At 35.4% G+C, this 15,892-nt stretch overlaps 1 protein-coding gene across 4 annotated transcripts in view; it reads right to left on the bottom strand.

The window, feature by feature from the left end:
- SPOCK3 (SPARC/osteonectin, cwcv and kazal like domains proteoglycan 3) overlaps positions 1-15,892 on the bottom strand; it is a 182,120-nt gene that overhangs the window by 88,948 nt on the left and 77,280 nt on the right. For all 4 annotated transcript variants that reach the window (XM_021396014.1, XM_021396016.1, XM_021396015.1 and 1 more), the window contains exon 4: positions 9,279-9,393. In XM_021396014.1, coding sequence (XP_021251689.1) covers positions 9,279-9,393 — 115 coding nt within the window. The remainder of the gene's footprint in view (positions 1-9,278; positions 9,394-15,892) is intronic.

The following is a 15,892-nucleotide window of genomic DNA, read 5'->3' as shown; positions in this document are numbered from 1 at the left end:
CATAACAAAATGCTGCAGCTACAAGGCTGTACGGATCCTTATTCTATGTTATGCTTTTTTGTGTATTTTTACTTTCTTTTTTTCTATTTTTTTTTCCAAATTAAATGAGAGCTGAACAGCTTCAAGTTGTAGTTAGAAAAAATAAATTTTAAAATAATTATTTTAATATATTTTTAATAATTATTATTTTAAGTCATATTTAAACCCTCCTCATCAGTATCTTCCTCGTGAGTCCTAACATACTCTATCAGAGCTGCTTGGATTACTTGAAACAACTACAGATTTGAATTACAGCTATTTTTTTTTTTAATCCCAAACTTTGTAAATCTAAATTCAAACCTCCCTTTTTTAAAATTCATATCTAACAGGAACTGTTAGGGGCTAACAAAAGCATCAGCACATATGAATGAAAAAGCAAGAAGTATTACTTCTTCAGAGAAGCTCTGAACAAATATTCTCTTCATCATTTAATGCACTTACAGTTTTATGAGGGGACAGAAAACATCTCCAGGGAGAATATTAACTGCAAGAATACCAGAGTCATTATACACAACTCAAATACTGCAACTGTTATATAAAACATGGTGTACTGATCTTCAGGAGCACCGGTATTTTCAAAAAGATGGATTCTCATCTGCCAAATTTAACCTTTAAACAATTCTTCTACTTTAAAAAATTGGCACTTGTGTAAACTGTTATCTCCTCATTTGTAAAATGAGACTCATCATAAAACAAATCCCAAGCACAGTGCTCTGGAAACCTGCAATACATATGTACATATGGCATAAAGAGAAAAATGTGTATGTGAGTGTAGATTTACTAATACGCACATGCACGCATGTGCATGTCTGTGTGCATATGCATGCCTGTGAGCATGCACATTCTTACAAAATGAGTTTCTCTCCTACTTAGACTTGCTTATTTTTTATGCCTGGGACAGAATCTTTTCAGCCATGCAGCACCACAATGTGGAAACAGAAGTTCCACTTTCGCAACAGAATCAATGTTACGGTTCTGTAGCACTTGAAATTTACTCTGGGCTTCTGTCACACCATTCATCACAGGGAAAGGTTAACCAATCTCATGCTTCAGGGCCCAACACTCATCACTTCTAAGATGAGAAAGAACGTTTTTCCTCATGTTATAACATTACGGTGAACACAGCCAGGGAAGATGAACTTCTGGTGATCCAACTCATATAAAGAAGTAGTTAGATTGAATTTTGATCTTCCCCATTTCCAATATTCTTCAAAAATACTATAAGAGGGCAGGAGTCCAAGGCAAGATAATGAACTTGAACTGAATCAGCACTTGGAAATGCCATTTACGTCAAAAGCCTAAAGGAAGTTGTAATAAGATTAAGCATTAGCACAAAATCCATCAGACTGCCCAACTGACTTGACTCAGTAAACTGGATTAAGTGATAAAAAATTTTTTAACACTATTAGCTTCTCTGAGTCTATAATAAAGTGATGTTCTTGAATATGTGTTAATAGTGAAAGCATGTGCGAAGCACCACATCAACAGATAGGTATTTAAGAAACCTTCTGCTAATCACTACATGCAGGTCCTACTTTCCAAAAGCTTGTGGACAGGGAACAATTCTCCCTAAAGCTAACTTCACTGTGTAGAATTCTTAGGTAACACTGGGGGAAGTATTTGACCCAAATAGTACCCATCACTCTCTCCTTAAGTTTTGAAACAATTAATTCTGTATCATCATGCCCTCTATACTGCTCATCTCCTGTCAAGAACCAAATTTTACAGAGGTCCAGTCTGCAGACTTCTCTGAAATATGCCTAGTGGAAAGCTGTAATTCAAGAAGAGCAGTTATAATTTTTTTGGCTTAGCTTTTTTAAATGCTTACTTGTTAGGACTCTATCCATGACTAGTGAATTGCCAGTACTCTTGGCTATAAACCAATCAAGCTTTAAAAACAACTTGAACTGAAAGATCAGAATCTATCAGTACGTTAATATTTGTTGGTTATCTGTTACTCATAAAAAGATCCAAGAAACTGCACACCCTTATGATAAGGCAATCCTAGTTGTCTTAAGCACACCTTCCCTATTTTATTAAAATGACATACACAGAGGCTGCTACCATAAGGAGGCAAGTAAACAAAAAAAAAAAAAAAAAAAAGGAAAAACAAGCCAAAGAATGGACTGTAAATGAGTATAAGGCATAATATGCAAACAGAGAGAAAAATCAATCATAAATAAATGTGCTGCTCAAGGAAAGATCCCTTATTTCTAAGTATTTCTCTAGAGACTTCCTATACATAATAAGTAGAATAAAATAACTGAGACTAGAATACCAAAACTGTGTTACAATTGTTTCCTACTCTTGAAATCTAAGAAGCAATAGGCAAGAAATCTAATGGAAAGAAAGTTCGTAAATAATAGCTTTGGATTGTTTTGTGTTTTAGTTCCATCTTGACATGTCATGGATATAACACTGTAGAGACAAGCATGATCTGTTTCTCCTATTGCATGGAACCGTTGTGATGATTTCCATGTATAGCAAACTCATAAAAAGCACTGTAGAACCTTCATAATCGGAGGTGTAGAGGGACGCATAAGGCATGGTTGGGAATTCAGACAGCTAATACATCTACATTTCTCTAGCAAAATAGCACATATATTTAATACACTGATAAATTGCACGTACTCCCAAATTGAGAGATTAAATGTATCCAGTCAATTTTACAGAGCACATTCCTTACGTAGGAAGAGAAAGAGACTGTTTTATCAGATTCCATTAGGATCACTCAGTGCAAAGATAGTCACCAAGTTCTAACACATCAAAGACACTCAATTACTAGAAAAATATTTTTGGACCAAAACTGTCTTGCAATTCTCTGCATTTCCAAAGGTACACAAATTGCGTTTGTAAATATTATTCAGTAAGTCATCACTTCACCAGTTTCCTGTACTACACAGTGTAATCTTGGAATGGGCTGTGCAATGATTAGGTCTCAAGTGAATTAACCTCACTTGTACATTGTCTTTTGTAGCTTATTTGAGATAAAAGCAGATAAACATTTGAGGAGAACAGGTATTTCCTCTCTTTTTTCTTTCATTAGGGCTTTAACATTTTGACAGACATTCAGTACCAAAAAAGAATTTCAGCAAAAGAAATTCAGTAAAATTTGAAACTACAGGTGCTACACTCTTGCTCTTTACCTGCAGCTAACTTGTCTGCTTAGAACCTTACTTATACACTGCTTAGTTTAGTACAGTACCCTATGATTCACAGGATATTATTCTTGGAGAAAATTACATGACGTTATAAAAGTCTTTTTCAAATATAAGATGAAGTTAACAGACTATTAATCAGGACCAGCGAAGCTATGATATATGCTGCTGCAGTAGCTTTTCAGCTTTTCTGAGCCTGATTAGGTATCAGCTTTCCAAGGACTTAGTGCATTCCTGCATGTTGCAATATCATTACAAACTCTTTCTTTCTTTGCTCAATGGGGCATCCTCAAGTACATGAAGATTTAAGGATTTATCTTTACCACCTGTTCCTCTGAGTAAATAGATAACACATATTCCACTGTAGGTATTCTGAAATATCCATTACCACCTACTGCCCTCCTACTTTCACTCATTCCTTTTTTATTTCCTGCCCAACTCCCTTTTGGTTGAATATTTAAATAACTTGTTTCCTCTTCTCTAAGGTTACAGTGCTTAACTCCAGCCATTCTCAGTACAATAGATTCAAATAATTAAATCTCTGTAAATTGAAGTAATTGAAAACTAAAATGAGTAAGCAAATTTCTACTAGCATTATGAATATCCTGCTTGTAACCATAACATTCTCATCACTGTATTCTCAGTATTGGCAATATTGCATTCGGATATTCTATAAGCTGTATTTCTAACTGCATGAGGTACATTCCTAAGCATTTCATTATTGCAGACATTTTTTTTCCCCTCCCATAAAGCTTATCATTTGACCAATAAAGATAAGTGTGAAATTAAAAAGGGATGATAAAACATCACTTAGGCAAAAAGGAAAAAGCTAATGTCAATCTCCAGCAATTCGAAGAATGAATGAAAAACTCTATTTCATATCTGATTCTGAATTATTTGCTTATCATGCATTCTAGTGCAGGCAGCTACCCCCTTCCTACAGCAATTCACATGGAAGTATATGAATGAATAATATTAACATATACCCTGTATGTTCTCCCCTTTGAAATATTTCCCTTTTTTTTTTTATTCCCATAGTACACAGCCAAGCCCATGTAACACCACTTCCAATACAGTTATAACCAGCAGACATGGAAATAGAATTACATGCTATCAGCAAACACCTGGCAACTCTAATCATGCCTCGATAATATCTAAAGCCTTGATATTCCAAGCTACTCTCATAATGAATGGTATACAGCACTTATTTTGACCTTTTCGCCAAAACTGTTCAGTCTTCACAGTAGAGTACATAAAGAAAGTTTTTGCATCAGATGATGTTGTACTGTGGAATCTCACTAGAAGAGGATTTGCCATCTTCGTGAAAACAAGATCTACATGCAGTAACTCAGAACTGAGGGGAAACCATGATCTCTGCTGCCATGGAATGAATAGAAAACCTAGGCTTGCCCAATACACTACACCATGAAAAGGACAGTGAGATGCAGTGGTTGGTTTTGAAACGCTACAAAGGCAATCACGTCTCAACAAATGTCTACCCCTCACACCAGTTAAGTAAAGTGAATTGTGTAGGCCCATACTGAGGCTTTTTGAACACATAGCCAAGAAAGTAGAGGATGAAAGCCTGTAGAAAAATACTGCTGTGAGCTGCAAGGTCAGAACTGGAATTTGAGAACTAGCACATTTCTGAACTTTGTGGAGAAGACTATTCAATTCCAGTTTGTATATCAAAGTTTCACTAATTTAAAATATTTTCCCTTCAAATATTTGTCCTTTTGCTCAGTTTATGAAAAAAGTATTTTTTTGCCAGCCTTACTATAAATAATATATTTAATGTCTTGATTTGTCATTAAGAATAATTAAACTTCAGTTACAAATAAGTTAAACTATGAAATTGTAATACTTGCACTTAATTTTTGTGGCATTTCATTAAAATGATTATTAAATATTTTACAATATGCTTGAAGTATTCTTCCCTCATTTGAATGAAATATAAATGAAGATTATATAAAGCATAAAGATGAGCAATTTTCAAAGTAAAATATAGGCATTTGATTTAAAAAATAGTTCCCCCAACACTCTTCCTGTGATTAAATACTCATCACAATAAGGAATAAGTATATGCATATATGCTATTGTAATAATCAAATAACAAGAAATCTAGAAGAACTCTATGGGAAGAAAGAGTAAGCCTTATTCATCTGGCACAAGGTTCTCAGCATTTTCCTGATTGCTTCATTCCCTTTGAGATACTGCAGCAATAAAACCACTGTCATGTCAAACCAGGTAATGTTCAACAGCCTCTACCAGAAAAAAAGCTTTTCAACACCCCATATACATATCAATCCTAAAATTTCTTGAGCAGTTTAAACTGTTTAAATAAGATCAGAACAGAAGTTGAATATTCTGGTACTGTGGAAAGAAAAATATCTCATCTTAGGCACCTTCAATAAACAAACTTTTCTTTTTAAAAATACCTTGTGGAAAATTTAATATGGTAAATCTGATAAAAACATTGAACTGCAGAAAAAGAAATTATCTCTTCAACAACTGATAACAAACTTTGAAACTGAAGTAAAGCAGCATAGCAATATAATTCAGAATGCCATGATAATCTCCTGATCTCAGCAGAGCTTGTGACTTAAGAAGACATATTCTAAAGGGGTGCGTGCTTCTGGATTAACAATACTAATTCAGTCACAGCAGCCATTCACTCAAAAAATCACTTACCGCCACTTAAGAGAGTGGAGGGGAGCAATAAATTTCTACATGTTCAGACCTAAAAGATGGTTTGGAGGAAGAGCAGAAGCAAGGACAGGTAGCCTGGGAGGAATACAGAGAAATTGTCCAAGCAGACAGGAAAGCTACAGCTCTGTAGACATAAATCTGGCTAGGGATGTGAAGGACAACATGAAAAGCTTATCTGTGACTGTCAGTGCGATGAAAGGAAGAGTAGGGAGAATGTGAGCCCTCTCCAGAAGGGAGATCTGATTGGTTGGGATGTGGAGAAGGCTAATGTACTCAGCAACTTTTTTTGCCTTAGTTTTCACCAGGAATTGCTCTAGCTACACCACGGTAGGCTAGAGCAGGGTCTGGGAAAAATGAAGAACCATCCACTGTAGATCAAGTTTGAGACCTTCTAAGGAACTGGAAGATGCACAAGTCCATGGTATCCGATGAGATGCATTCAAGGGTCCTGAGGGAACTGGCAGATGTCTCTGCCTATGCTATTATCTCAAAGAGTGAAAAAAGTTTTATACATAAATGTCTTAACAAGGTAATATTGCTGCTTGGAAGCAGTGCTTCTAATAATAGGGAAGTCGGAGAATTTCAACTAGATAACTTTCCAGAACAATCTATTTTGCTATACCAGCACATCTTAGGCCTCTCTCCCAAAGTAGCTCAAACGTGCTTATAAATCTTTCAATTGTCTTGGAGGAATACAGTCTCCTCTTTACTGACTGTCTCTTGAACATAACCTTTGCCACTCTATCAGTTTGCATATTTAAAACTAATTTTCCTGCACAGATGTGTCTTGAGCATAATCTCTGGAACATCTACAAATCTACACAACAAATATAGCCAAATACGTCCAATTGGCTAATACTTTACAAGGAGCTCTCAGCAATCCATAAAAAAGGTCTCAATTATTTTCCAGAAGTCTCCGCCTATATTTTTTTTGTTTCAATTAAAAAAAAATCAGAAATTATTGAAATTACCAGGTCTTTGAAGAATACTACAAGCACAAACACATGGAGGAAGTGAAAAAGGAAAATTATTGAGGTGATTTTTTGTAAATGTTTCACCATATAACAATCACACACAGCTGATATATTAGAAATTGATACAAGTAGATAATACAAATTGGTAGCTGATAACATATTTTTTTCCTCATTTAATTTTTACCAGGACACATAACTGAGTAGACCAGTCCTTTAGGAACTTAGAAAAACAGATGGCTATGTTGAAAATCAATTTGCACATTATAGGTTTTAGTGAAGGAATATAACCTTGGGCTAAAGCAGCTAACAGACGAAGAGAGACCAGCAGACAGGACTACCTGTGAATATGCTATTCATATACGTACCTACACAAAGGTCAAAGACTGCATGAAGAAAACCTCATTAGAAAGAAAGCACAAAGCAATTGATTTCTCCTTGAGCTTAACAGTCTGGGGGAACAGTGATATCTATGTTTGTAGACCTGTGTCCTGGCTCAGCACAAGTAGGCAGCAAATTGCTTAATCTAGCTTACAAGACTACATTTGCAGATCTTATTTTTCCCGTTATGACTTAGTACTATATTCAGAGAGGCTTTGCCCCTTAAGATATTAAGATACCTTTCAAAAAAAGTGCCAGGAACTCTGGGGTGAATAATATAGGTATGAAGGCAGATGTCAGTGCATTTATTAATTCAACCATCATATCCGTTTTCATCTAATCTAAAAGGTTTTTGGTCTTTACCTACTGCGTGTATTCATAAAATTAAGATATCATTTTTTTCACTGTTTTCAACAGTGTGTATAAAATCTCAGAAATTTTGAACAATTGCGTTCTCACAATCAATGCTGATGTACTCCCAAAAGTTCATGAGTAGTTGAAATTAACATACCTTGCTTTATCTGAAAATAATTCTTTCAACTTATTATATATAACATTTCATTAAACCAAAATGACTAGCTGCACCCTGAGATTATTTGATATAAAGAGAATCTTCTATGAATAAGTTTTTGTTAATTAACTGCAGCTGCAGATCTAGATAAGCTTCTCCTTTCACTATGTACTACTCTGCTTGTTTAAAAAGATACGGATAGATGTATTTAGAATCATAGAATCATAGAATTAGCTAGGTTGGAAAAGACCTACAAGATCATCCAGTCCAACCATCCACCTACCACCAATAACCCCACTAAACCATGTCTCTCAACGCTATATCTAAATGTTTCTTGAACACCTCCAGGGANATCATCCAGTCCAACCATCCACCTACCACCAATAACCCCACTAAACCATGTCTCTCAACGCTATATCTAAATGTTTCTTGAACACCTCCAGGGACAGTGACTCAACCACCTCCCTGGGCAGCCCATTCCAGCGCCTGACCACTCTTTCAGAAAAGTAGTGTTTCCTAATGTCCAGCCTAAATCTCCCCTGGTGCAACTTGAGCCCATAAATTTATTTATTATTTAAATGTAACTAGATGCTAGGAAGAACATTCTTTGTATCATTTGTTAACCGGTACTGGCTCTCTAAAAAGCTTGAAATTATCATTTTACATTACACAATACTGTTTCCTTACTCTTTTCAGCCCCTACTGAGCGAGAAACTTGATCAAATTCTGAGTTCAATCATGTTACTGAAGTTTAGTGGGGCTCTATCCTTTCTACCATGCTAGGTTTCCCACAGTGAAATGCAACAAATTGAGAAACTCCAAGTCAAAAATGCAATTTGATTCCAGCTCCTGAGCAGACAATAATCTCATGATTCAACTAAGGGTAAGGTTCATGCCCCCTGCTTACACACTGTCTTCCCCAAATAAAGCCACAGAAGTGTATTAACATTTTGCTACACTGAGACCTATGTAACTAGAGGACCTGGAATTGTTTCCAAGAAAAAAATAAATTAAAACAGTTAAGAATAAAAATACTCTAGATTCCGATTCTGTATAATGTTTTTCTATGTTTGCTTGTTATAGTCAACTAGTCCAACACAAGAAAAATAAAAAGGGGTACAAAGAAGCCGAAAAGAACAAAGAAAAAATGTTACACTACATAACATGCAGTTTAAAGACCTCTAGTTTCATACACAGAGTGACGAATGTATAGCAGCAGTATATTATCACAATCATTAGATTTGTTTGGTACTAATACAGTTGGTATTTCCTTAAATGCAGTTGTATCATCAGCTTATGTTTTTAAAATATGTACGCCCTCTACCTTAACAGCCTATTAAAAAAATCAAATATTAAACAGTCTAATCAAATTATGTATGCAAAATTACTTCTAAAATTCACTGCTTATATGTTGTTATATAACTAAACTAATTATAGTATACTTATGGTTTACAGTCAGTCACGAACACTATTGAAAATGTCTATAGGATTAACTTTTAAAGTATTTACCTGTGTGTAAGCCTTCGGTGACTAATGCAAACAGCAGTTTGTTGATCCTGTGCAACACAGACCTTATGACGACTACATTTCATCTTTAAACATGGGTCTTTAGCCGGATCTAAAGCTAAAAATAATTTTAAAAAATTGTTAACAATTATCTAGAAACATGCAATTAAAAAAAAGAAACACATCACACACAAAACCCACCAAGTATGGCGTGGGAGGGTTGTCCTGTCATTTTTACAGCTCACTGAAATGAAAGGCTCTGATTTCCATCAGCATAAAACACAGGATATTCAATAATAAGGTAAAACAAAGTTGTATAAAGTTCCTTACCAAGGAAAATGGATCTTCACAAAACACATATATTTATGTATACCTTCATATGTTAACATTGTTACTTATTTATAAAAATACTAAGTACACCATCCAACTCTCTCCTGGTCAGCATTTGTAATGAAGGCAGTTGAGGGTAAAACACTCTTGATATTATAATTTGTTGAAGACTTAAGAATCCTGCACAACCGTTATGTCATTCAAAGCCATAACTTTTTCCGAAGGAAACACTTTTGAACTGGATTCTGCTGCCTACAGTTCTCCATTTCAGAGATGTCACTTCTGAACAGAATTAGGTTTGTCATTTTTAAAGCTCCAAATCTGTAACATATCTGAAAACACTATAAACCAATATGCCAAAAACTAACTTAAAAGTCAGGCAACCAGCATTTATCAGGAGTTTGGAACATTTGTTCATTCAGATGTTGGCTGCCATATCTCCTACATGCAAAGTCTTTGTAAAAGCTGTACATCAGAATTGTAGTAAAAAAGCATCTCTCTCAGTCCTTTATATGTCATTGTGACTATGAAATATTATCACATACTAAGCAACACCGCACTCTCGCATTAATCATTCTTAGTAGATCGTAGTCGTTTATTAATTGCCACACATGCACACACATTGTTTTCAATGAGCTGATAATAATTCTCACACAGCAATCAAATTGCTTAAAAAGTATGAAATGTTCCCATTGTACAGATGGTGAATGAGCAATGAGCCCAAAGCCATAGTATTAGAAGGCTGGTTCCCTCTTCCTATTTGTTTCATTCTATAAAGATTTCTTCACTTTTTGATATTCAATGTGTTTGATGAAACTAATCTCAAAACAACATTAGTGTACATTGTTTCAGACAGAGAACAATCATACCAGGAGGGGCCTAAGTGAGGTCTTATCAATTTTTATTGGCATCCAACCTGTTGTTCCCAGTGGATAATCCTGGTATCTTAAATCAGTCCTTTCAGACTAGTAATAAAACAGACAAATATTAATGTCATCAAATGATAATTTCATTGACTGTTATTAAATTGCGTGAGATGACACTAACATCCTAGAAATCCAGGTAACAATAGCAAAAGTGATCATCAAAAGTGATTATCAGTTATTGTAACATTTGCAACCTATTTCAGATGATTCAGAAAACCAGATTCAAATTGAGATAGGTCATACATTTATCCTGATTACATCTTTTAAGTTTCAAATGAAGAGTTGTAAATCAGGACTGTGGATCTTCTAAACCTAGTCTGTATCCATTAAATAGCATGCAAATTAGAATACTATATCTGAATTCTATTTTGTGTTTACAGAACATGATTTTATTATGATCTTGTAAAAGATTGCTAACTACAAGAGTAAATCTGATAAACTCATTCTGTGGGCAAATTTGTGTGCTTCTATGCGTGTAGGCTTAGGCATCTTTGCATTTAATTCTTTTTCCTGCTTGCTAGCAATGATAAAGGAACCTCAATTTTTTGTTGTGCTCCTCTAGGCATGCACATCCAGTAATAGCTCACTGTCTGTAATTAGAATTTAGTTGAAAAATAAAAACATAGGTTTCCAAATATCTTTCATGCTTTCACACCAAGGACAGCTGCAGGGAAAGGGCTATTTTTTGTTAGTAAATCAACCAATGTGGTTAGATACATGTAGGAAATAGAAATATATTACTTCAGTACAGCTACTTTTTTTTTAAGAGGATTTTCATTTCAAGAAGTTGTCTAGATTGCCTAGTAACACACACCCTAAAAACAGGTTCATTTCTTGAATATAACCAAGAGTTGGCAGGGTCATGGAAACACATTCTATATGTATTCTGCATTTGTTTCAAACAATGTAAATAATTTCAAATAGTTCAATAATGCTATTAAAGCTGTTCACCTTCAAGTCCCTTCAAGCATGTGTCTTCTTACTGTCTATGGAAATAATATGCATATATACAACTATCAGATTTTATCAGACGTATAATCAGAGAACAAATTAATACTTTATTTTGAAAAATACATAATTAAAATGTTAAAATCTTTTCTCAACTATATTTCTCCTTTTATGTATTTTTATACACCATTTCATTTTGAACAGAAATATATTTCTACACACATAGATCGCTCTGAAAGTAATGCTGCCTATTTATTTCCATGGAAAGTACAACAGATATGAACATCACAATAATACTGTCTGGTAGAACAAATTCTCAGCTACAAAACACTGCCTTTCAACATAGTCACCACCATTAGCTATGCATTTTCACCACAACAAACAAGAGCATACCACACTTGTAACAATCTGCACCAGTGGAGGTGACCCACTGTCCCTGTCACCACGGCCGAAATGCACCACCCACCACCTCACTGTGCTCACATCCACTGTTTGGTCTCCATAAACTTTCAGCAAGTGTCAGTGAATGGCAATGGGTTTCTTTTTTTTACCACATGGAGGAATTCCATGTTGCACCTTTGCTTCATATGCGCTTCCATGTCAAATGTCAATTTGTCAGACTGCCCCTCTGCTGCCATCTGTCTCACAGAAACAAAATGAACAGAATATTGGTGGGAAGGTTCAGCCTCTACTGTTATACCACCAACATCCACCTCCGGTGTCATGAGCCAACATAAAACCAGAGGCATTGCTTTTAGCCCTCATATTTTCCTAATGTTTCTTCATAACTTTTTACTTTTGAACCTCCATCATACACCTCTAGTAGATGCATAAACAGTGAAAGTCTTTGCCTTCTTTTTTTTTTTTCTTTTTCCAATACTACATACTGTTGTCAATTCTGTACTACAAAACAAAAAGGATGTAAATTTTATATCATTTATTTTGCACTATCACAATTTTTGCGTTTAACATACTTTTTAAAAATGAAAAACTCATGACTAGCATTAGTAATTTTCACAGATGTGAAGGGATTAAAATAAATCAGAAGTTTATAAAAACAAGGGAACTTTAGTTTTTAAGAATTAATAAAACCAACTCTATTACTTCATGCCTGGACCTGATGAAGCACACATATGGATAATTTTCATGCAAACTGTAAAGCAAATTCTACACCACAAGGAAAAAAAAGAGTTCCTAAATCCACAGTCTGAAGTCTTTCATGCTCTGGAAGAACTAGACTGTCCCTACACCGCAGGGACAGATTTGACTGAGTCCTGTTTCCAGGGAAAGTATAATTGATATAAATTAAGTCTTTAACTTAACTCAGGAAACCTAACTCAGAAAAGACAACCTAACTCAGGAAAGATACAGAACTGAGTCTAATTCTTCTCTGTATCTTCTAGAAAACTTTGATCAAACTAGCCTGCTTTACCCTCATTCTGAACATGCAGTCATTCACTGACAACAAATCACACTGCTTTCTCTTTCTGCTAAAATAAGCAGCTACGAAACAGTACTACATTCATACTGGAAACTGGCCTGCAAGAAGTCATTTAGTGCCTATAACGTATCAGCTGATTTCCTAGAAAGTCAGATTCAACCAACTTCAAAAGACAGAGGTCTGATCTTAGCTTTGTTAACTTGATAACATTCAACTCTATTTAGATTGTAATATACAGAAAAAAACGCACTTGCTATAGGTTACTTAGGCCAGGCTGGATAGAGCTTTGAGTAACCTAGAGGAAGGAATCCCTACCTATAGCAAGGGGGTTGGAACTAGATAATCTTCAGGGTCCCTTCCAACCCAAACCATTCTATAATTCTATATACATATTTAACACATACTTCCCTAGTATGTAACAAAAAGTGTAGTATGACTTAAATTACATTAGGTAGTCACAAAAAGAATTATTAAGTAAAAAATGATTTTTATGATCTAATATTTAAGAACTTGCATTGCTAATTAAAAATAATTTTGCACATTCAGAATGGAATTAGGCTCACTTGGTGACTTTCTACAGATGGATATAGATTTGTTATCTTCACATCTTAAGGAAACAATTAATACTCATAAAAATTGATTAAATTATTACTAATGGATCTATTTCTTTATCATTCAAATTTGGAACAGCAATGCAGGAAAGCTTCTCATAATCTTTTCTTAAAGTCAATTTACAGCTAGCACTCCCGGAAACAGACATTAGCCAGATCATTTTTAATAGGAATGTAATAGGAAATCGAGTGAAAGCAAGACAACACAGTAATCCTCTTGACAGAATCTCTGCAGTAGAAATCACAGTAAAGGACGAGTATTTTAAGTTTTCCATACCCAGAAAAAACAAATGGGGAAAAAAGGTTAAAGAACAGAATTTTCAGACTTAAATTCTGTTCTCCTCTAAAGTTCAAGATTCATATCTGATGAGTAGGAAAAAAACTGGACTTTTTGCTCAGCTACACTTACCAAAACCTAAGATATGTTTTGAGCATCTGCTGTGTGGTTTAATTCCTCTAGTTTAAGAGGTGAAGGAGAAAACTATAAATCAATTAGAATATCAATAATTAGTCATATGTCTAAGCTACAACCCTAGGCAAACAAACTTCTAAACTAGAATGATTCGTAGTATCTGCTTTGATAAACTACCTAATTCCTGAAGAAACCTAATCAGCGCTTTTATTTCTGGTAAAACTGGTGATCTGTGGGGACAGGACAAGGGGAAATGGCCATAAACTGGAGTATAGGAAGTTCCAGACCAATATGCAAAGGAACTTCTTCACAGTAAGGGTGACAGAGCACTGGAACAGGCTGCCCAGAGAGATTGTGGAGGCTCCTTCTCTGGAGATATTCAAAACCCATCTGGATGGCTACCTGCGCAGTCTGCTGTAGGGAGCCTGCTTTGGCAGGGGGGTTGGACTCAATGATCTCCGGAGATCCCTTCCAACCCCTATGATTCCATGATACTGTGAGCCTCCCCTTTGAAGGATGATGATTCTTCATCTCTTAAGCAGAATTTCTCACTCAGAAATGCTTTGGGTCAAGAGAGATCAGGAAGATAATAGCACCACAATTTCCAAAAACATTACGGGGGAGAGCAGAACAGAGCACAAAAACACTCAGCTGATAGTCAGCTAACACAAAATACAGATAAACATTTAATGGCTGTAACAAGGGAAAGGAGATTTTTTTTCATCTTTTTGCTTAAGTTATACAGTGATCTATACCCAAAATTTGCAGACGTGCATGCTGGCCCTTCTCAGCCACATATAGTCTGAATTCACATTGTCCAAGAGAGTTCCCAGCCTTGATACGCAGCATACCTGAGAGTAAACAGTTTTTATCTTCAAGTGAAAAAAAAACCATTGCTCAGCTAACTGTCTCAGATTCATGAATAAACATGAGAAAATAACAAGAAACAGTCTACCTCAGTAACCTAATAGGGATGCTCTGAAAAAAAGAATCTTGAATTTTTGTTTCTTTTCCCTGGGATTGCATTTAGCATTTTACACTACATAACATGAAAAGAATGGGTAGCTATAGCTGAACTTTCAATGCAATGAATCTTCCTATATATTTTTTTTCCATCTGATCCAATTAATCTACAACTTCAGTAAGATGAGTAGAGAGAAAGTGTTTCTGCTGGTGGACAAGTAATTAAGAGCTTAAATTAAAACCCCTGAAGGTTACAAGTAACCTAGAAGTTTTAACTCATGAGTGAATGATTCAATAAGTAGGTGGCTGCATGTATGAAGGTTGCATCCACCCAAGAAGTGTCTTCTAGTAAGAGTGCTCAGTAAAACTCCACCCTGATTTACCAGGGACAACTGTGTAAAGCCTTTCATCAGGTATATGCTTGGGTGCACTACTGTTACTAGCATTTTATACCACTAATCTCTGATTAGTATTAAGAATCAAGACGCTTTGAACCCCAGTGACTAGAAAAGAAAGACTTTAAAGATGAATCTTCCTCAGAAGAGACTTACTGTCATGGTTTTATGATTTTCGGTTATTGGTACTCCACATCATAACATCATGTAGTGAATGTACCTGGTTCTCAGAAGAGAAGGACTACTACATTCCCCACGGCACTTTGCTCCTTTGTTACCATTTTCCAGACGGAGGGAAAAGATAAAAGCTCACAGTATAAAAACTTGCAGATCACGAGACCTCGTCCCTTTTTCCGCCGTCTCTCATCTTGGCAGCACCTCACTCTCCAGCCATCTTATCGTCGGTAGTAGAGTAAGGCCTACCTTGATTTTGGGACATTCTCTCTCTCTGTATTGGATTTACCAGCTTAAATTGTAATTATATTGTATTATAGTGTGTTGTTTTGCATTCCGATGTCTTATTTAGTAAATTAGTTTGTTTCTCCTCAGATTGTTGCCACTGTTCTTTGCTCTCAGGGCCATCTCCTTACC

Source organism: Numida meleagris, chromosome 4, assembly GCF_002078875.1.
Source record: "Numida meleagris isolate 19003 breed g44 Domestic line chromosome 4, NumMel1.0, whole genome shotgun sequence".
NCBI classification, from domain to species: Eukaryota; Metazoa; Chordata; class Aves; order Galliformes; family Numididae; genus Numida; species Numida meleagris.
The sequence above is the reverse complement of the archived record's forward strand: the minus strand, read 5'-3'. Positions and strand labels throughout refer to the sequence as shown.